This window comes from Triturus cristatus, chromosome 8 (assembly GCF_964204655.1).
Source record: "Triturus cristatus chromosome 8, aTriCri1.1, whole genome shotgun sequence".
NCBI classification, from domain to species: domain Eukaryota; kingdom Metazoa; phylum Chordata; class Amphibia; order Caudata; family Salamandridae; genus Triturus; species Triturus cristatus.
In genome coordinates, this window is record NC_140591.1 from 171,466,156 (window position 1) to 171,489,435 (window position 23,280).

At 54.0% G+C, this 23,280-nt stretch overlaps 1 protein-coding gene across 3 annotated transcripts in view; it reads left to right on the forward strand.

The window, feature by feature from the left end:
- Positions 1–23,280, forward strand: part of BRWD1 (bromodomain and WD repeat domain containing 1) — a 2,304,433-nt gene that overhangs the window by 2,087,053 nt on the left and 194,100 nt on the right. For all 3 annotated transcript variants that reach the window (XM_085621250.1, XM_085621251.1, XM_085621252.1), the window contains one exon: positions 20,045–20,194. In XM_085621250.1, the coding sequence (XP_085477376.1) occupies positions 20,045–20,194 (150 nt within the window). The remainder of the gene's footprint in view (positions 1–20,044; positions 20,195–23,280) is intronic.

Consider the following 23,280-nt stretch of genomic DNA (forward strand, 5'->3'; position numbering starts at 1 on the left):
AGCTGATCATATATCTCTTTTCAAAACTCTAATCGGACCTGGGGCTCCTGAGTTATTGTCGCCGGAACTTTTGGGACCCACCCGACGGAGGTGGCCGGGGTGAAGGTGACCCGTGGGGCCGGGCTGCAATTGAACAACAGCGGCCTCAGCGCGGTGCCAGTTACCGATTCAGCACTTTCGGTTTCGGTTTTGGCCTTCAGGAGATCAGCTGGCGTGCGTGCTCAAGGTGGCGAGGTGCCTCCTGGGCCTCTGCCCGAGGTTTGCTTTCATCTGCTACTGGCGGGTCTGACGCCTCCGGCCCCTACACCGACGGTTTGTGGTCCTTTCGCTGGCACCCGCGCACCCCTTGATCGGAGGTCCCATTAAGTGACTGTGCTCATATGGCGGGCAAAGGGGGTCCGGAGGGGCGCAAGACCAAGGCTTCACTGCGCGGGGGAGCGGTCCAGAGCAACAACATGGACCGCTATACCCAGGGCAGGAGGTCCCCTGGCGCTGCTGGCCTCTCCCCGGATGCTGCAGGGGGAGGCACGACCGTTGCTGCGGAACCTTCCCTGCAGGACATTATGGGCGCCATCGAGGGCATCAGGGAAACTATCGCGACGCAATATGAGGCCCTGGCCCGTAAGATCGACACTGTCGCGATCGACGTCACCTTGATTCGGGCCGACCTCTCTAAAACCAACGAGAAGGTCCAGGCCCTTGATGCACGGACCTCCACCCTGGGTGCGGAGGTGTCGGATCTGCGGGCCGCGCTTGGGGACATTAGAGTGGTCAACGACCATATGGCCCGGCGACTTGAGGACTTCGAGGGACGGGCCCGACGCAACAATATCCGCATCATTGGGGTACCGGAGTCCTCCGACAGCCGCCCGGTGGACCTCGTGGTCGAGGAACTTATCCTGCAACAGCTGTCCCCGGTTGGCCTAAGCAAATTCTTCGCTGTGGAGCGGGCCCATCGAGTTCCGGGCGGCCGGCCGCGGCCGGGGGCCCCCCCGAGGCCTATCGTGGCTAAACTGTTCCACTACAGGGACCGCGATGCTATTCTGCAGGCTTCACGGACCCGTGGCCCGGTCCGCTACGAGAACTCGACCATCAACTTTTATCCGGACTTCACGCAACTGGTCCAGAAACAGCGGATGGGATTCCAAGGGGTGAAGCGCCGTCTCCGCGAGCTAGGCCTGAAGTACTCAATGATCTACCCGGCGAAACTTCGAGTGGAGCATGGAGAGCGGACAGCCTTTTTTGACTCTCCTGTGGCCGCAAGTAACTGGCTGGACTCGCTGCCGGACGGGGGTGGCCGGCCCGGGCCCTCTGGGGGCACCGCAGGTGACGGGTCCCCTTAGACTGACCTTTGGTCTTTACTTTCTGCGGCTTGGCACTGTACAGTTGGGTCTTACTTCTTTTGCATACTGTGCTTTACCAGGACCCGTGAGGGGTGCGGGCGGGTACGGGTCCCTTTCCTCCTCCGGGGTCTTTTTGTAGAATGGGGTTAATGGGGCGACAGGCACACTGCAAGTTGGGGGGGGTCTTTGGCCCGCAGGGGTGCAGGGTGGGGGGCGTTGGACTTGGGGTGGGGTTGGGGGGGAAGAGGGGTTGTTTAGTTGTGTGTTTTTTGTTTACAGGGCGAGGTATTGATTTTTATCCATATTTGGGAGCGGTGCTGCGGGCTGGGGGCTTCTTGAGCTATTGGATGGGATGGGGGGAGACGGGTTGAGGATTATGTCATGGAACGTCAATGGGTTGGGGGACCGTATTAAGCGGGGTGTTGTACTGCAATATTTGCGTCGTTTGACTCCTGATGTGGTGTTTCTCCAGGAGACGCATTTGGTCGGCAATGTCTGCCATGCGATGAACAGGGGGGGATACCGCCTCGTAGCCCATTCTGGTTTCACAACTGGCTCCAGGGGGGTGGGCATTCTCCTGCGAACCTCCCTTCCGGTGGAGATCACGAGGATAGTCTCTGATGACAGGGGGCGCTATGTGTGTTTGACTGGGAGGTGGGAGGGGCAGCCCCTTACCCTGGTTTCAGTCTACGTCCCCCCGGGCCTCCAGAACTCCACCTTCACTGACTTGGGTCGAATGCTGCTTGACCTTCCGGACGGCCTCCTGCTCATGGGCGGGGACTTTAATTCTGTGGTTTCGGGTGAACTGGATCGTCACCCACCTAGGACCCTCCCCGCTGCCCAGTCATGGCTGGGTGGGATGTTGGAGACCTTCGGCTTGGTGGATAGTTGGAGACTATTGCATCCGACCCAGTGCCAGTTCACCTTTCATTCAGGGGCGCATGGGAGTCTCTCCAGGTTAGACTACTTTCTCATGCCCGCGGCGCAGACTGGTCGGATTCGAGAGGTCAGACACCTGGCGCGTGGTATCTCCGACCATTCTCCGCTGTGGCTTCTCTTTGACACCGGGTCGCGGTCCGCAGGTCGGATAGCTCCCATTAACCCCTGGTACCTGCGGGACCCTGTGACTCGGGACAGCCTGGTTAAGGCCATGGACCAATACTTTAGTGAAAACGAGGGGTCGGTGTCGTCTGCGTTGTCCCTTTGGGAAGCCTTTAAAACTGTGCTACGCGGACACGCCCTCGCCCAGATAGTGGTGGCCAAGAAGGTTAGGAGCGAGGCGGTGGTAAAGCTGGAGACTGACATCTCGGGGCTGGAGTCGGCCCTGGAGGCGAATGTTACTCCGGACGGACTACATGCCCTTAGCCTGAAACAGTTCGAATATAGGTCCCTGGTCACTGACGCGGCCAAAACTATGTATAGGGAGCGGCAGGGCCGATTGTATGACGCGGGGGACAAGGCGGGTAAGTTGATTGCGTGGCTGGACAAAAAAGAGAGAGTGAATCGTGTGGTCCCCGAGTTGCGTGCTACGGATGGTGTGTGTGTGACTGAGCCGGATGAGATTGTGGAATGCTTCGCTGATCACCTCCGGGCGGTGTACTCCCCGGTGACTGACAGGGACGAGGATGACTCTCGCCTCCTACTGAGAGATATTGCTCTGCCCGGCCTGTCCGTTGAGGACCGGGAGCGGTTGGACGCCCCCTTATCGTCGGATGAAATAGCGACCGCGATTCGTTCCCTTCGCTCGGGCAAGGCTATGGGTCCTAACGGTCTGCCCATTGAACTATACAAATTGCGTCCTGATAAGCTTGCGCCCTTCCTCGGCCGCATGTTCCGCGACTCTCTTGCGGCGGGTTCCCTTCCTGCCGACCAGCGCTTGGCCACTATAGTCGTTATTCCCAAGGAGGGCAAGCCTCGTGACCGCTGTACCTCCTACCGGCCTATTTCACTGCTCAATGCGGAGCCTAAAATCCTGGCGAAAGTCCTGGCCAATCGATTGTTGAGTGTAGTGTGCGACCTTATTCATCCGGACCAATGCGGCTTTATCCCGCACCGCAACACCGCTCTTAACTTGCGGCGTCTGCACGGGGTCCTCGCCAGGGCGGAGTTTCTCTCCGAACCGGCCGTGCTGGTTTCTTTGGATGCCACGATGGCATTTGACACTATTGAGTGGCCATTCCTCTGGGCCGTCTTGGATAAATTCGGCTTTGGAGAGGGATTTATTGGCTGGGTGAGGCTCCTTTACACGGGACCCATGGCTCAAGTGGTGGTGAATGGGCGGGTCTCTCGGCCCTTTGCCCTTGGCAGGGGCACGAGGCAGGGGTGCCCGTTGTCCCCGTTGCTTTTTGCTCTCGCCCTGGAGCCACTCGCTGCCTGGCTCCGTTGGGAGCCCTCGCTTAGAGGGATCCGGTGGGGCCCGGGCTTTGAAGATCGGGTCTCGCTGTATGCGGACGACATTCTCCTGTACCTCACCTCACCGCGGCAGTCACTCAACGTCCTTTTTGACGTTCTGACCTCCTTTGGGAACAATTCGGGTCTCACGATCAATTGGTCTAAATCCTGCGTTTATCCCATCGCTGGTGGTCCTCCTCTCCTGCCGCCTCGGCTCCCGATTCAAATATCTCTGAGCGGCTTTAAGTACCTGGGGATATACGTTTCGCTGGACCCGGTGGCTCGCTACGAGCAGAATCTTCTGCGTCCACTTCGGCGGCTGCGGGAGGACACGGCCCGGTGGTGCAGGCTGCCCCTGTCCCCGCTGGGTCGGGCCGCGCTGTTTAAAATGATGTCCCTTCCCAGGTTCCTCTATGCACTCCAGAACTCCTTTGACGTTATCCCAGGGGCCTACTTTCGGGAGGTGGAGAGCCTGCAGAGGAGACTGGTGTGGAACGGCCGGGCGCGTATTGCTCTTGCCAAGCTCACTCTCCCCTGGTATGACGGGGGCATCGCGCTTCCTGACATTCGCAGGTACTATTGGGCCTCGCAGCTATCTGCCATTAACCACGCCACGTACGCGCCCGGCTTGAATCCGGCGTATGAGATGGACAAGTTCCTGCTTCCCGGCGGGAACTACAACAGGGCACTTTATTCCCGCCTGGCTGACCGGACCCTTACGGGTCCTACTAAGATTGCTGTGCGGACCTGGAGGGCTGCCACTGCGGCCACGGGCTGGAGTGAGCGAATGACATGTGCTACTCCCTTGTTTGCCTCCGACCGCCTGGGCAGCTTGTGGACCACCAAGGGGTTTGACCAGTGGGACACGATTGGTATCAGCAAAGTGGGGGACCTGTGGCACAAGGGCGCGGTCAAGACTTTCGCGGTGCTCCAGGCCGAATACGAGCTGACCGACAGGGAGTTCTTCCGCTACGCCCAGGTTCGACACGCCCTGCTCTCGGTCTTCGGGGAGGGGACCAAGATCCCTGTTTCCTCGCCCCTCGAGGACCGCGTACTTGACGGACATGTCCCTGATAGTACTATTTCTTTAATTTATAAAAAATTGATTAATCACCGGGCGGATCTCCTGGTGCGCCTTCGGGAGGCTTGGACTGGGGATGGGGTTGAATTGGACGACGAAGACTGGCAGTCTGCACTGTCGTCCCCCAAGGAGGTTGCCATTCCGGCTCGTCTCCGGTTGGTACAGCTCAAGATTCTCCACCGGGTGTATGTTACGGGTCCGCGCTTGGTCGCGATGGGATTCTCCGACGACGGACTCTGTAAACGAGGCTGCGGGCTCAGCGCCACCTTTCTTCATATCCTTTGGGAGTGTCGCGAGGTGGCGGACTACTGGCGCCGGGTCCACACGGTTATGGGACAGGTCACCGGGGTTGTGCTGCTGCCGGAGGTGCGTCGCTGTGTCCTGAATGTGTGGGAGCCCAATGACTACAACGCGGCTCAGACTCGGTGGGCGGCCCTAGGGAACATGATTGCCAAGAGGGATATAGCGCAACATTGGGGCGCTCAACGGCCGCCCACCGTGTCTGTATGGAAGGAGAATATGGACTGGTGTATGTTTCGGGAGAAGACAGTGTATGTGGCCCGTGGCAAGCCGGGGGCATGGGGTAGAATTTGGGGTCAATGGAATGCGTATCGCGGAGGCATCTGTACGCCCCCCCTGGTAGACACTGATATCGCCATGTCCCCCTGACCCTTGACGGCTCCTGGCGCTTTTTGTAACAACCACATACGGACGTTCATCTCCCTTGACCCCCTCCCCCCCCCCCCTCCGTCCCCGGCCTCCCGGTACTCCTCTCTTTAGTGGATTGCTCAAATGTTCTGACTGGAGTCTCCCGGGGGCAGCCTGAACCGCACTGGTATCCCTCGTAACTCGCCTTTTGTTTTTATTGTTTTTCTTTTTGTTTCTGTTATTGTTGGACTGACGCTTGCTGTTCCTCGAGGACTATCTGGAGCCACTGCGGGGCAGTGCCCTGGGAACGGATTGCAGCTTTGATATGTGTATATTTCCTTATGTACCTAGCGGCCGGCCCGGGTGGTTGTAGGCCCATACTTGTAACCGCATTATTGTTCAATAAAAACTTTTTCCAAAAAAAAAAAAAAAAAAAAAAAAAGAAAATGCAATAAGTCTCGCCTTTGATTAAGTTAAAGCCATTTGCTTTGCTAATGGTATTGTATAGCAAAGCAAATGGCTTTAACTTAATGAAAGGCGAGACCTATTGCATTTTTAATGCTTAGACGTGAGTTCTTTTCAAGTATAGGGACCCTTGTAATGTTCTTAGGGTTAATAGTGTTTCTTTCCAGGGACAGGTTGGAGTTTTTTCTTCAATCTTGCTCTTGTTTTCCGCTTCCCGCTCTTGCAGTGAATACGCTATTACCCTACTTCTAGTGCGGATGTGTTTCGAGAGCCGCCCTTTCTGATTCTCTGGGTATTTGTCCCTGGACTATTCTTGCGAAGAGAGAGACTGTAGAGTTCACATCATTCGCTATTGCCTTTGTCCCTTCTGTCACTAGGCTGCTTCACCCTTTTGAGGTCAGGTATTGTGTTTATGCTATTGACATTTGCCTTTTGGCATGGTGTTGTTCCGCTTCCCTTGGGGCGTGGGTGTTTTCTTTGATCCATACCTTGGGGTGTTTTTCATTGACATTACCAGTGGTCCTTGCCACAGTTTTCATAAGGAGCTCTTGTACTTTTTCATCTAATTCCTGCTCCTGTCTGGTCTGTTACTAATTCGACAGACTGGCGCTTTCTGAGAATTTTTGTGTAATAAGTTTGCAGACCCTCCTGCGGGTGGGTATAGCTATAGTATTTAATTCAAAGCTAAGGAATCTGCTGCTAGATGTCTCTATCAGATGGACAAGTTACTTACCTTTGGTAACGCATTATCTGGTAGAGATAGAGATTAACGCCCTCCCTTCCTACTATTTGCAGGGCTAGAGGTGTTTGTTTTACAACCCTTGTTTATCCACCTGTGGCCAGTGTCTCAAGTGCTATCTTTTTCAACCCTGGTTATTCCCCGGTGATTAGTGTCTCTGGTAACTAAGTGCTTTGTCAAACCATTTGTTCTTGCCTTATAGACTCCTGTTTGAGGATAAAGTTTTACACCTTTTTCAGCACTGGTTTATTTACCAGTGATCGCTCTTTCATGTAGTTGTGTGAAACACCTATCCTTTGGTCTTATCTTGTAGATCTTGACGCGGTATTGACATTCCATTCAATTCTGTTTTCTCGTATTGTTTCAAGGATACATGAATATTTTTTGGGACACTGTTTCCACAGATTGTTTCTTTGGTGGCGCAGACGATTTCACAGAAAAAGCTGACACAACACATGCCAGAGGGGACTAGTTTGACTCCACTGACGTCACATTAGGAGTCAACGTCACAGTTGTACGACCCCGCCCCCCGGCATGCGGAGGTACTGCTGAAGAAAAGATTCCAGGTTCAGTCAGGCGCCTGGGGAGGATTCAAAGTTAAGGAATCTGCCGCTAGACTATGCCTCTACCAGATAATGCATTACCAAAGAAAAGTAATTTGTCCGACGTGGAGCCGAGCTTTTGGGGACCTTCCCAAGGGGCTTAGGCTGCTCTGGAAGTGTCTTGGCTCACTGGCTTTTAGATTCCTCTTGGTTGGGCCTAACTGTCCATCTTTTGGTGGGGGGGCTGGTCAGCTCCTACTATTGGTGGAAATAGATATCCTAATGCGGGGGGACCTGGTGTGAGCAACTCAAAACCAGGATATGGTGCGGGAGGTGCAGACGCCTTACTTGCTGTCTTTATTATAAGGCTGTTACTCTGGGCTTCTCTGAAGAAAGCCCATAGTTCTACTAATGCCTTCCTCTAACCTCTCTGTTGATCTGTATATTTGGTATTTGTGTGTTATCTTTGTTCTATTACATCTGAAAGAAACACGTTAGTTAGATTCCTCACCTTAGAATATCCCCAGGCGTCAGACTGGATCCGGAAGATTTTTCGTCAGCAATACCCCGTCGCTAGGCGTCGTCTGCGGCTCCGCGTCCGTCGTCGGCGTCGTGCGCCGGAATGACGTCGTCGGAGTACTTAGACGCCACCCTCGTGCGCTGACGTCAGTTCTTCTTTTTTCCGCGCCAGTAAACGCAGATGCGGGAGAGCTACCCCTTTAGTCAATTTTTGACTAACTTTTTTTGGACTCTTTTTGGTCAATTCTCGACTCTGATGCCGGTAGGATGCTTGGTTTCAAGGCCTGCGACGACTGTCACCGACTGATGTCGGAGACCGATCATCACCGCCGGTGCCTGTACTGCTTGGGCCTCGACCACGATGCGGCGTCGTGCTCCGACTGTATGGCCCTGACCTCGAAAGCTAGGCGGGAGTGCTCCCGCAAGCTTCTCGAGCTTCGCCACTCAGCTCCGCGTCGCTCTCGCTCCCGGTCCAGGAGGAGGTCCAAGGATCGGTCGCGGAGCCGCACCCGACACCGTCACTCGTCTGGCTCGAAGTCTTCGGGTAAGTCGAGGCACTCCAAGAAGTCCAAGAAGCGACACCGCTCTTCGGACTCCCCTCGCCGGTCGCGCGACATGGCCACAGGTCCGGGTGGTTCCACCCCCGCGGCTCCGCAGGAGCCGCAGGCGCCGCGCAAGTCCCCATACCCGATGGTCCCTGGGACTGACGCGACGCCGGCGGAGGTCGATGCCTTCCTCTCGGCCATGAGGAGCCCGAGCCTGGGCCCCCGTCGACGCCGGTCGACCTCGTTGCGCCTCCTCCGCCGGCGCCGACACTGATACCACCCCCGACGCCGGTCGACGTCGATCCCCGGTTCAGCCCCTGTCCGGTCCCGACGCCGATGCGGCGCCGCCTGACGCCGCATCCGACGCCGCTAGAGACACATATTGTCTATCGACCGGCTCCGATCATTCCTCCTGTTTACCAGGAATCGGATAATGGGGGCGACTGGGAGGGGTCTGAGGACCCTATGGCCCTTCAGAGCCAACTTGCTCAGGACTGGGCAGATGAACTGGGGGAGGCCAGTGGGTTGGTTACCTCACCAGACACTGGATTCATCTCTCCTCCGACTGTGGCGTCGGAGGAGGGTGCAGCCTTTTCTGTGGTGCTGCGCAAGGCGGCCGAAGCCCTTGGGCTAGAGCTGCCTGCCGTGGCTGTGAGGACTAACATCCTCACTGAGGTGCTTCAGTCTGCCGCATGCTCCACTGCGCCTCTGCTGCCATTCAATGAGGCCCTCACTGACGTTCTGCAGGGCACGTGGTCCAAGCCCTCCACAGTCCCTCCTGTGGACAGGAACGTTGCCAGACGCCACCGCCCTGCTCCGGGCAACCCCAGTTTTCTGTCCCAACACCCCACCCCCGAGAGTCTGGTTATCCAGGCCTCTACCTCCCAATCCTCCTTCCCGTCCGCTCCTCCGGACCGGGATTCCAAGAGACTGGAACAGTTTGGTAAGAAGCTGTTCTCTTTGCTCAGTTTGGGCCTACGGTCTTTGAACATCGCCTGTCTCTTGGACCGTTATTCCCACTCTCTGTGGGATTCGGTGGAGGACATGCTGCCACTGTGCCCGGAGGAGGCCCGGGCGCGGCTTTCCTCGGCCCTGGCCGATGGGAGAGATGCAGCGCGCCATGCAATCCGATGTGGGCTTGACACTACGGACTCGCTGGGTAGGGCGATTTCTACCACGGTGGCGCTTCGACGTCACGCCTGGCTGCGGTCCACGTCCTTTTCAGGGGATGTCCAGAGCACCCTCATGGACATGCCCTTTGATGGCACTCGCCTTTTTGGTGACAAAGCGGACAGTGCGCTGGCTCGCTTCAAGGACTCCCGGGCTACGGCCACGTCCTTGGGCCTCTCGGCCCCGCGGCCACAAACTTCCGCTTTTCGCTTCTTTCGTGGCCAAGGAAGGGGCTCCTCCTCCTCACGTCCGCCTAGCCACCGGCCGCAGAACCAACCTGCACGCGGACGTGGTTTCCGCCGAGGCGGTACGGGAGGACGACGCGGTCAGTCCACATCCACCCCGGCAGCATCCGCCTCAAAGCCTTCCTAGTCCGAGCTTTTAGGCCCATTCCACGCCAGTGGGCGGCAGAGTTCGACATCACCTGCTCCACTGGCGGTCCATCACATCAGACAGGTGGGTGCTGCAAATCGTCCGAAGGGGCTACTCCCTCCCCTTCGAGACGACCCCTCCAGCCATGCCACCGCAGCACCACCGTATCTCGGGGGATCATTTGAATCTTCTCCACGAGGAAGTTTCGGCCCTCTTGGCCAAGGGGGCCGTCGAGCGCGTTCCGAGCCCAGAAGTAGGTCGTGGTTGTTATTCCCACTACTTTCTGGTTCCCAAGAAGGGCAAAGGGGGCCTACACCCTATCTTGGACCTCCGGGACGTCAATGCCTTCCTCCGGAAGGAGAGGTTCAAGATGTTAACTTTGGCTCAGGTTCTAGCTGCCCTAGACCCTGGAGACTGGATGGTAGCGTTGCCCCCGTCCTGCCAGCCCACCGGCGTTACCTGCGGTTCACGGTAGGTCAGGAGCACTTTCAGTTTACCGTGCTCCCCTTCGGCCTTACCAGTGCCCCTCGGGTGTTCACGAAAGTGATGGCGGTGGTCGCAGCTCATCTGCGCAGATCAGGGGTTCCAGTCTTCCCCTATCTCGACGACTGGTTGTTGAAGGTGGGCTCGCCCCAGGCAGTCGTCTCCCACTTCCAGACTACGGCGGATCTCCTGCATTTGCTGGGGTTTTCCATCAACGTGCCGAAGTCACACCTGAGTCCCTCTCAGAAGCTCCTTTTCATCGGAGCGGTTCTCAATTCGGCGCGGTTCCGGGTTCATCCACCGGAACAGCGGGTCCGGGATATACAGGCCCTGATTCCCATCTTTCGGCCTCTATCCTGGGTTTCGGTCAGGCTAGTGTTGCGGCTTCTGGGGCTGATGGCCTCCTGCATCCTACTAGTGCATCACGCCAGGCGGCGCATGCGGGCTCTGCAGTGGGACCTGAAGTTTCAGTGGGCCCAGCATCACGGCAACCTGTCCGACCAGGCCTTGATCTCGGAGGGCACTGCACAGCAGTTGCAGTGGTGGCTCACGGACCGCGATTGGGTCACGGGCAAGAGCCTCTCCCTACCCCTACCGGAGCATGTCGTAGTGACGGATGCGTCCCTTCTGGGATGGGGTGGCCATATGGGAGAGGCGGAGATCAGAGGCCTCTGGTCTCCGGCGGAGTCTCGCCACCACATCAACTTGTTGGAGCTGAGAGCGAGCCGACTTGCACTGAAAGCCTTCCTTCCCTCTGTCCGGGGAAGTGTCGTGCAGGTGTTCACAGACAACACCACCGCCATGTGGTATTGCAACAAACAGGGCAGGGTGGGGTCGTGGACCCTTTGTCAGGAGGCTCTGCACCTCTGGACATGGCTGGAACACCAGGGCGTCACCCTGGTGGTTCAACATCTGGCGGGCTCTCTGAACGCCAGAGCAGACAAACTCAGCCGCCGGTGCATGATGGATCACGAATGGCGTCTGAACTCCGAGGTGGCGCAAGGTCTCTTTCAGCAGTGGGGAGAGCCTTGGTTAGATCTATTCGCCACCGACGAGAACGCGCAATGTCAGCAGTTCTGCGCGTTGGAATTTCCAAGGCGGCACTCGCTCAGCGACGCTTTTCGTCGCGAGTGGAGTTGCGGTATGTTGTACGCCTTTCCGCCTATACCACTTCTGCCCAGAGTGCTGAAGAAGATCAAGCGCGACCGGGCCCAAGTCATCTTGGTGGCTCCGGATTGGGCACGAAGGTACTCGTATCCCGAGCTACTCAGTACGTTGACCGATCCTCCGATATGTCTGCCCCTTCGGGAGGATCTTCTGTCGCAGCAGCAGGGGACGGTCCTACACCCGAACCTGTCCAGCCTCCACCTCCATGCGTGGAGATTGAGCGGCGGCAGTTGATGCCATTTGACTTGCCTCCTGAAGTCTGTGATGTCATTCTGGCAGCCAGGCGTCCCTCCACAAAGACGGTATACGCCTGCCGGTGGAACAAATTTGTGGCATGGTGCACAGCAAAGGCTGTGGATCCCCTCTCCGCCCCTCTTTCTGAGGTTCTCCTCTTTCTTCTTTCTTTGGCCCGGCAGGGCTCTGCCCTGGGCACCTTGAAAGGTTATCTTGCTGCTCTCTCTGCCTTCCTACGGCTTCCAGATCAGCCCTCTCTTTTCAAGTCCCCTGTAGTGTCACGCTTTCTTAAAGGCATTACTCACACGTTCCCTCCTGTCCCTTTCGTAATGCCTCAGTGGGACTTGAATCTTGTCTTAACATTCCTGATGTGCGCTCCCTTTGAGCCTCTTCACAATTGTCCTCTTCGTCTTCTCACTCTTAAGACTGCTTTCCTGGTAGCCATCACCTCGGCTAGACGGGTGAGTGAGCTCCAGGCTCTATCGTCCAAGCCACCTTTTCTATCTGTTCATCCGGACAAGGTTGTCCTTCGGCCTCGTCCTTCCTTTCTACCGAAAGTGGTGACCCCCTTTCATCTTGGGCAATCTGTCACCTTGCCCACCTTCTTTCCGCCTCCGCATCCTTCCAAAGAGGAAGAGCGGCTCCACCGTCTGGACCCAAAACGTGCACTCTCCTTCTATTTGGACCGCACGAAACAGTTCCGGGTGGACGACCAGCTTTTCGTTGGCTACGTGGGTGCAAAGAAGGGAAAAGCTGTACACAAACGGACCATCTCCCGGTGGGTCGTTTTGTGTATAAAAATCTGTTATTCCTTGGCAAAAAAGGAACCGCCTGTTGGGCTGCGCGCCCATTCTACTCGGGCCACAGCGGCTACTACTGCTTTGGGACGGAGAGTCCCTTTGCAGGACATCTGTCAGGCGGCAACATGGGCTTCGCTGCACACGTTTGCCAGGCATTATTGCCTAGACAGCCAAGTCCGGAGGGATGGCTTCTTTGGCCATTCTGTCCTCCAGGACTTTCTGGTGTGATCTTGGTTCGCAGACCCACCACCGGGGTTGGTATTGCTTGGGTATCTATTCTAAGGTGAGGAATCTAACTAACGTGTTTCTTTCAGATGAACAAGTTACTTACCTTCGGTAACGATGTATCTGTAAGAAACATTAGTTAGTTAGATTCCTCACCGACCCACCCATCCTCCCCGTTCTGCGAACTGACATCTAGGGTTAAGGCTATCCCTTTCAGGGCCCTAGAATTTTTTGGCACCAGTGTCGGTATCTTGCATGGCTCTGCGTTCCTGGCGCGGAAGGCTATGTACAAGAACTGACGTCAGCGCGCGAGGGCGGCGTCTAAGTACTCCGACGACGTCATTCCGGTGCACGACGGACGCGGAGCCGCAGACGACGCCTAGCGACGCGCAAGGGGTATTGCTGACGAAAAATCTTCCGGATCCAGCCTGACGCCTGGGGATATTCTAAGGTGAGGAATCTAACTAACTAATGTTTCTTACAGATACATCGTTACCGAAGGTAAGTAACTTGTTCGTTAGTGTTAAATGATCCCTCCTTAGCCCAAAGAAATGTTTTGCCTTCATGTGTGCGTGCCATTCTTGGCAAAACGTATTAAGTTTCTTTACCTTTGTGGGGAACTGGGTTTCCATGTGTTTGTAACAAAGGTAAAAAAGCGCAATTGTAAAAAACAGTATCTGAACGATATCAACTTTTTGCGCCAAGTACAGTTTACAAGAAATAACAGCATCCTCATGTGAAGTATTGAGACATAGACAAGAAAATGCAATATTTAGGACAATCTCTGATCAACTCTTGTACAGCCAGTGGGTAACGTGTCCGGATGTCCAGCGTATGATCACGATGTATGCTGTGTTCTGATTAACTATATGTTCCTAACTTATGTGACAACTGACTTTATGGTGTTTTAGGAGCGTGCGTACCTCTTCCGGCCATGCGTGCTTTATTGAGGCCAATCTCCCTTGACCATCATAAATGAATGTATCTCAGTGTTCGAGGCATGTGGGCTGCTGAATTCATATGTGTGCATAGATCGCCGCCTAGTGTTGGGTCCGGATGTTTGCACGTTGTTGTCCTGGAAGAGTCTTCGAAGTATCCTGAGATAGGTGACTCCTCCCCTGGACCACAGTGCGCATGGGCATCCTCTCCATCCTCAGATTGTTTTTTTCCGCCATTGGGTTCGGATGTGCTTATCTTGACTCAAGTTAGGAAAATTTAGTTTTCAGGCCAAAAGGCCTTTAGTTTTCGTCGGTACTGTTCCCGATCGGTATCGACAGTTTACTTGCTAGTTTAGCGACCTTCACAACTTTTTCGGATCCGTTTCATCCGACCATCGACCTTACATCGACGATGGAATCGAGGACCCCATTCAAACGGTGTCCTGTTTGCCACGCGAAATATCCACATATCGACGTCCACCCGGTGTGCAACAAATGCCTCTCTCCGGATCACGACGAATCGAAATGTATGGCCTGTGCCCGATTCAGATCCAAGAAGACTCTCCGGAATCGACGAGCCGCGAGACTAGAAGCGCAGCAAGTGGCACCGGCCCCGACCAACATCTTCAGCACTGAGGACGAAGATGTTGAAAGCGTGGAAAACATACACTCCAGCCCCGCTTCCGAACACGATTCCAGATCGGAAGACGCAGATGAAGAGCTTTTTCACAGGGAAGAAGCCGATGATGAGGTAGGGGACTACGATGAGGCCTTCGGGGCCGAAGAATATAGCTCTGGTGACGAGCAGGGCCTACCCGTCCAAACGGAGGCTATCAAAGTGCATCAGTCTACGGCTCCGGTCGAGGGATCGCCTTCGGGCCTTACCCGAGATCAATCCCGCAGTTCTTCGGCCCCGCCTCGAACATCCAGCGAGAGCCATTATTACCCAAAAAGACTGGTTTCCTTTCAACGAAACCGAAACCAATCGTCGCGCCGGTTCAACAGAAACCGAAAGTGAAACTGACACTGGTCGGCTCGAAGACCTCCACTCCTTCGACGCCAGCCAAAACCGTCGGCTCCGACCGCACCAAAAGGGACTTCGGCGCTGAACTCGCTGCAGCGGATGTCGGCACCGATCCAAAGGGAAAGGCCACCGGTACCACCAAAGCGCCTCGGCCCCCGGCACCGAAGCAATCGGCACCGACCACCAAGGTTAAAATGGCCGCTCCATCGGAATCCACCTCAAAAGCAGCGGCTACGGTCCAATCATCGATGCCGTCGACAGCTACTACCTCTCCTCGACTCGATGACCCTGTGGCTCCGAAGAAGTCCACACCTACCTCTACGGAACCACTCGGCGCCAAAGAACCTTCGGCGTTCTCGGTGCGACAAGTTGCAGCGTCCTTGCAACGTATCAGAGAAAAGGCAGCCCTCCAGCCCACGTCGGGCTCCGAGCCGAAAAAGGCTCCAAAGGCACCTTCGGCACCAACCAACATCACCTTTGGTTTGCCGCCGTCCACGGCGCCAAAACTATTCGAGATCAGAACACGTGTCACACAGACAAGGTCCCCATCTACTGGACACTCTCCTACTGGGACATCACCTTCCCACTTCATCGACGCCGACACCGGCAGGCTCCTGCTCCGAAAGCGGAAGATCGCTTTGGACTCTTACAGAATCCCTCTAAAGCAAAAACTACCGGCGGAATCGGAACCAGTCCTTTATGAACGCCTCCACACCCCCTATCCAGATCCACAGTCCTTCTCTCCGGCGCACTCCGACACGGACGCAATAGAGGGCTACATGGGTGACGACACCACCTACCCCAGGGATATGGATCCTGAGGACCAGCAAGACCCAGATCAAGCTTGGGATGACCCTGTAGACCCGGGTGCCGCTACAGATACCCAGGACACGCAGCTTTATGGCGCAAAAACATCTCCCACAGAGGACACTGCTGCATTCAACGCCCTCATTGAACGTGCCGCAGCCAATCATGGAGTGCAACTCCACTCAGACACAATCGAGGACGATTTCTTGGTGGACACTTTCGCATCCTCAGAGAGGACTGTAAAGACTCTGCCCATGTTAAAAGGTGTCCTCAAGCCAGCAAAGGACATTTTCAAGGAAACGACCAGGGCACGGGTAATAAACCCCAGGATCGAGAAAAAATACAAGCCTGCACCTGGGGACCCTACGTACATTAGAGGCCAGTTACCTCTGGACTCCATCGTAGTTGCTAACGCTCGCAAACGGGCACACTCGCAGACAACTGGTGATGCTCCTCCCCGGACAAGGAGTCCAAGGTGCTGGAGACCTCCGGCAAGAGGATCGCAGCCCAGGCGGCAAACATATGGCGCATTGCCAATACACAGGCGCTCCTAGCTCGCTACGATCGCTCACACTATGACACGTTAGAGACCCTACTCCAACATCTACCAGACGAGTACAAAGAGGCAGCGGAGCTCCTCATCAGGGAGGGACAACTTCTCACGAACGCATCCATTAAGTGTGCACTGGATGCCGCAGACACAGCTGCGAGAGCAATAAACACCAGCGTCATGCTACGACGACACGCCTGGGCACGAATCTCCGGATTCAAACCTGAGGTTCAAAATAACATCCTCAATCAGCCTGTCAACCCCGACTACTTATTCGGACCAGAGGTTGACACCACCCTAGAAAGATCAAAAAAGACACAGACACTGCAAAGTCAATGGGGGCTCTGCAAACGCAGACATTTCGTAGTGGCTCCTTTCGTCGCCCCGGAAATAGAGGAGCGGGTAGAGGACAGGGATCACAGCAAACCTACAATAAAGGGGGCACACAGAGTACATACGATAAAAACACCCGAGGTGGATATCGTGGCTCCAGCACAAAGGGCAGAGGACGCGGTTACGGCAACACCAGGTCCTCCCCCAAAAACAAACAGTGACGCCCTCTCCCTTCCCCCCGACCACATAACAGCTGTCGGGGGAAGACTCCAGCGGTTCCTGTCCACGTGGAATACCATCACCACGGACAGGTGGGTCAAAGATGTTATTCAACACGGTTACTGCCTCGAATTAACCTCCACTCCACCCACAATACCGCCAAAGCACCGTCCTATGTCCTCAGAGCACTTAGCATTATTACAGCAGGAAGTGCTAAGTATGCTGCAAAAAGGCGCAATAAAGGTCGTGCCCGTCCACCAGCAAGGGACAGGGGTGTACTCTCTGTACTTCTTAATACCAAAAAAGGACGGGTCACTCAGACCTATACTAGACCTGAGACCCCTCAACCACTACATTCTCTCAGAGCATTTCCACATGCTCACCTTACAGCAGGTTCTCCCGCTGCTCAGACAGGGAGAGTTCCTAGCCACGCTAGACCTCAAAGATGCGTATTTCCACATACCCATACACCCGTCACACCGAAAATATCTCAGGTTCACTATTCAGGGGCAGCACTACCAATTCAAAGTCCTCCCCTTCGGCGTGACAACAGCACCCAGAGTTTTCACAAAGTGCCTAGCTACAGTGGCTGCACATCTACGGAGACAACACGTTCACGTCTACCCTTACCTGGACGACTGGCTTGTTCAGGCAAAGTCAGCCCAGCAATGTGCCAGCCACATGTCCCTCACCATTCACCTTCTTCACAGTCTGGGATTCTCACTAAATTACCCAAAATCACATCTCCAACCCGCACACGTACAACAGTACCTAGGTGCGACCATAGACACTCTGGCAGCCACAGCTCAGCCAAATTTAGTGAGGATCAACAGCATGCAAATGCTGATCTCAAAGTTCAAACCCCAACACTCCCTTCCTGCGCGAGTGTTCATGCAGTTGATAGGCATGATGGCCTCCTGCATTTTCATAGTCCCGCACGCGAGACTACATATGCGCCCGCTTCAGGAGTGCTTGGCACGTCAATGGAATCAAGCTCACGGGCAATTAAAAGACCTAGTGTTGGTGTGCGGTCGGGCATACAACTCTCTGCATTGGTGGAATCCACAAAACCTTTTCAAGGGCCGACCGTTCCAGGAGCCTGTTCCACAAATAACACTGACAGCGGGCGCGTCTCTCCAGGGATGGGGAGCTCATGTACTCAATTACACAGTGCAGGGACTATGGACAATACAACAAAAGAAGATGCACATCAACCTTCTCGAACTGATGGCAATCTTCCTAGCAATGAAAGCATTCAAGGTACACTTGCGCAACAAAGTCGTGTTGATCCGGACGGACAACATGACTGCCATGTACTACATACAGAAGCAGGGAGGAACGCACTCTCCACAGTTGTCTCATCTGGCTCAGAGCATGTGGAAGTGGGCCATTCAGAGGAACATATTCCTCATGGCGGAACACCTCCCCGGCAAGGACAACCAGATGGCGGATCTGCTCAGCAGACACAGCCACCAAATGCACGAGTGGGAGCTACACCCGTCAGTACTCCAACCGTACTTCCAACAGTGGGGTCATCCAGAGATAGACCTATTCGCCACAAGCGAAAACGCAAAATGCCAAAGCTTTGCCGCCAGGTTCCCACATCCACACTCGCAGGGCAATACGATATGGATGAACTGGTCCGGCAGATTTGCGTACGCTTTTCCCCCAGCGCCGTTGATACCGCTGGTGGCACGCAAACTGCGACAGCACTCACTGACACTCATCCTGGTTGCTCCAACATGGGCACGCCAGCCATGGTACACCACCTTCCTGGAACTTTCCGTGGTGCCGCATCAGAGGCTGCGGATCAAACCCGCGCTTTTGACGCAGAACCATGGAAACATTCAGCACCCAGATCCGCAACAGCTGAACCTGGCAATCTGGCTCCTGAAGTCCTAGAGTTTGGCTACCTAAACCTGCCACCTGACTGTATGGAGATCATTAAGGAAGCTAGGAGACCCGCTACCAGAGCTTGCTATGCAGCCAAATGGAAGAGGTTTGTCATTTATTGCAACAACAATGACATTAACCCGCTAGACGCCTCCATTCAAAACATAATCTGTTACCTCTTACACCTATACCGATGCAATCTGGCATATACCTCAATACGTATCCATTTGACCGCAATAGCAGCCTATCTCCAAAACAGGCAGCACCTCTCTTTATTCCAGGTGCCTGCCATCAAAGCTTTCTTGGAGGGACTTAAAAGAGTGATTCCCCCAAGACACCCACCAGCACCGGTGTGGAACCTCAACTTGGTCCTCACCCGACTGATGGGTCCACCCTTCGAACCGCTCCACTCATGTGAGATTCAATTCCTCACCTGGAAAGTAGCTTTCCTAGTGGCAATCACTTCGTTAAGAAGAGTTAGTGAACTCCGGGCACTGACCATTCAAGAGCCATTCATGCAGGTTCACGCAAACAGGGTTGTTATACGCACCAACCCCAAATTCATGCCTAAAGTAATATTGCAGTTCCACATGAATCAAACTATTGAACTGCCTGTTTTCTTTCAGAATCCAACAAATGTCGCTGAAAGAATGCTCCATACACTAGATGTCAAAAGAGCCCTCATGTACTATATAGACAGAACTAAACACTTTAGGAAGACAAAACAACTTTTCGTTGCCTTTTCTCCACAACACAAAGGCAACACCATCTCCAAAGCAGGTATAGCCAGATGGATCGTTAAATGTATTCAAATTTGCTATCAAAAGGCTAAACGCACATTAACGATCCCCCCACGAGCCCACTCAACACGTAAGTTGGGGGCCTCCATGGCTTTCCTGGGAAACATTCCTTTACAGGATATATGTAGAGCAGCCACATGGTACACTATACATACATTTATTAAACACTATTGTGTAGATGTACACTCGAAACAGCAGGCAGCTGTAGGACAGGCTGTTCTCAAAACTCTTTTTCAGACTGCTGCAGCTGACACTGGTAGCCGCCGCTAATAGGAGGTACTGCTATGTATTTTATGCACAGATATGAATTCAGCAGCCCACATGCCTCGAACTGAATATGCTACTTACCAGTATGCATCTGTTCTTGGCATGTAGGGCTGCTGACATTCATATCGCCCACCCTCCTCCCCGGCGCCTGTAGCAGCTGCAGCTCTCAGAATTACTGTATAGCATGGTCATCACTTTCTGTATCTACTCCATCACTGCCACAATGGCGAAAAACAATCTGAGGATGGAGAGGATGCCAATGCGCACTGTGCTCCAGGGGAGGAGTCACCTATCTCAGGATACTTCGAAGACTCTTCCAGGACAACAACGTGCAAACATCCGGACCCAACACTAGGCGGCGATCTATGCACAGATATGAATGTCAGCAGCCCTACATGCCAAGAACAGATGCATACTGGTAAGTAGCATATTCAATTTTTTTTCTCCATATTAACAATAGTGCGTGCTTTCTTTTTGTTTCCTTCATAGAAGCAGTTAGTGAAAAGAAAAAAACCTAATGTAGATGTCAACTGTGATCCAAGTGCTTGGAAGATACAATGTAAGGAACTTATAAATTTCATATTCCAGTGTGAGGATTCAGAGCCATTCAGACACCCCGTTGACCTTGTTGAATATCCAGTAAGTCACAATTTACATTGAAAAATAATATTATTCAACATACGTTTATCTTATTTGTAAAATACTAATTTGTTAATGTTGCATATAGTCTTCAATTGAGGAGTTTGTTACAGCTTCAAAAAAACATTTTGTGATGTGTTATTGTTTCTTAAGACAAATTCCTTGCAGCAGTATGTGTAGGAAGCTGGACTTCTCTTTGCAGATGTACTCCCCCCTTATTCCCCATTTGAACTACTGGATGCTGGTTTCAACTCTGACAGTGCACTGAAGCCTGCTAACCAGGCTCCACTGCCAGTGTTCTTTCCCCTAAAAATGGCATGCTAAATTGTAACCCAGATAACCAGGACTTTTAGCAACCTTGTAAGTCCCTGATAAATGGTGCAGATGGTACCCAGGGCATGGGTACTGAAGAGGGTCCATAAGGGTGCAGCATGTATTATACCACCTAATGAGACCCACACAAAAACTACATGCAGACTGTCACTGCAGAATGCAGAATGCGTGAACGGGTGCAAGCTTTTCCGAAAACACGGCATTGCTCACTCCATGTATTCTATGCCCAAATACATTGCATGGCTTACATATAAGTCACCCCTACAGCAGGCTTTGACAGCACTAAGGCAGGGTGCATTATAATTTCATGTGAGGGCATATCTGCATGAGCAGATATGCCCCTGTGATGCCTAGTTTCATTTTTAGGGCATTGCAAGTGGTCAGGGAGTCATGTTAAAAGTATGTACTGAACACTGGTCACTACGAGTTACACAGGTACTGTAGGAAAGTAGGATCTGCTTTTAAGGTTACCCCCACGTTTTGCCTGGTGCTATGCTGTTTCTGACTAGTCTGACTGGGACCCTGCTAATCAGGACCCCAGTCTCTGTGCTTTCTCCACTAAATTGGTATGGTAAGTGCTTAGGTACATCCCAGATTGGATACTGGTGTACCCTTATAAGTCCCTTATAAGTCCCTTGTATATAGTACTGAGGTACCTAAGGCGTAGGCTTAAGCATGTATCATGCCACCCATGGGAGAACACTCAAACTGTAACTACAGGCCTGCCATTGCAGCCTGTGTAAGCTGGTGCTAGCACCACTTACTGTTGTGTAGTTCCTATATTAACCATAGAGGATCTGCGCATTTCGGATAACATAATTGGTGTCAGACTGGCTCTGAACACCCCCACCGAGAATGTTAGCCTTTCTATTTTAGCTAGCTCACAGTGCCACTAGAATCTCCTCTTATCGGGTAGAGAATAGTTTCTGGCAACATCTGGGATACGGTTGAGCAAGTGCTCCCTCAGTGCCCGAAGGATTCCCAGGCCATTCTCTCACAGGCCATGGCAGAAAAGAAAGATGCAGCTAAATTCACGATTCACTGTGGACTGGATACTACCCACTCACTGGGCCACATCGGTAGCCCTCTGGCACTGCTCCTGGTTGAGGACGTCAGGCTTTTCAGGGGATGTCCAAGCCACTCTTCTGGACATGCCCTTCGATGGCCGTTGCCTTTTTGGTGACAAGGCAGACTCGGCACTATACCGCTTTAAGGGTTCTTGAGCTACGGCCAAATCCTTAGACCTCACGGCTTCCTCCCATCCACCACTGACTGACTTTCGCCCCTTTCATGGCTACGTAAGGAGCACCCCACAACGTCTGGCCCAGTCTACACACCGGTCCACCCAAGCTGCCCAGCCAATGCGTGGCTGCAGACGTGGTAACCAAAGACCTTGCGGGTCTGGGAGCCAGCAGGCGGGCCAGTCCACCCTTTCCCCCACTGCAGCAGCCTCCAAACCCTTCTAGACTGACCTTTTAGACCCATGGGTGGCAGGATTCGCCATTTTCTCCCCCGCTGGCAAACCATCACGTCAGACAGGTGGGTTTTGCAGATAGTCCAAATAGGCTACTCCCTCCCCTTCAAGACTAACCCTCCTGCCATGCCACGGTCTTTCAACCGCATGTGTGAGGATCATTTGGCGCTTCTTCGCCAGGAAGTTTCATCTCTCTTGGCCAAGGAAGCTATCAAAGGGGTCCTTGCGCCAGAAGTAGGTCGTGGTTGCTATTCCCGCTACTTTCTGGTGCTCAACAACGACAAAGGCATGCGTCCTATCCAGGACCGCAGGGCCCTAAACTGCTTCCTCCAGAAGGAGAAGTTCAAAATGCTCATGTTGGCTCAGGTCCTGTCTGCCCTCTTCCCTGGAGACTGGATGGTGACTTTGGACTTGCAGACGCTACCTTCGGTTCATGATGGGCCACGAGCATTTTCAGTTCACCGTGCTCCCCTTTGGCCTTACCAGCGCCCCTCGGGTGTTCACAAAAGTGATGGCGGTGGTTGCAGCTCATCTGCGCAGATCAGGGGTTTCAGTCTTCCCCTATCTCGACGACTGGCTGTTGAAGGCAGGCTCGCCCCAGGCAGTCGTCTCCCACCTCCAGACTATGGCCGACCTTCTGCATTCGCTGGGGTTCTCCATCAATATGCCGAAGTCGCACCTGTATTCCTCTCAGAAGCTCCTTTTCATCGGAGCGGTTCTGGACACGACACGGTTTCAGGTTTATCCTCTCGAACAGGGAGTGTGAGATATTCGGGCTATGATTCCGATCTTTCAGCCTCTATCCCGGGTTTCGTCCGGATGACCATGAGGCTGCTGGGCCTCATGGCCTCCTGCATCCTGCTGGTCGATCATGCCAGGTGGCATATGCGGGCTCTGCAGTGGGACCTGAAGTTCCAGTGGGCGCAGCATCAGGGGAATCTGGCCCATATCCCGGAGGGCACTGCTCGACAGTTGCAGTGGTGACTCACGAACCAGGATTGGGTCAACGGCATATCCCTCTCCCTTCCCCAACCAGAGCACACAGTGGTGACGGACGCATCCCTTCTGAGATGGGGCGGCCACATGGGAGAGGCGGAGATCAGAGGCCTCTGGTCTCAGGCGGAGTCTGGGCTCCACATCAACCTTTTGGAGCTTTGGGCGATTCGTCTTGCACTCAAAGCATTCATTCCTTCTGTCCGGGAAAGTGTAGTGCAGGTGTCCATGGACAACACCACAGCCATGTGCTACTGCAACAAACGGGGCGGAGTGGGGTCATGGA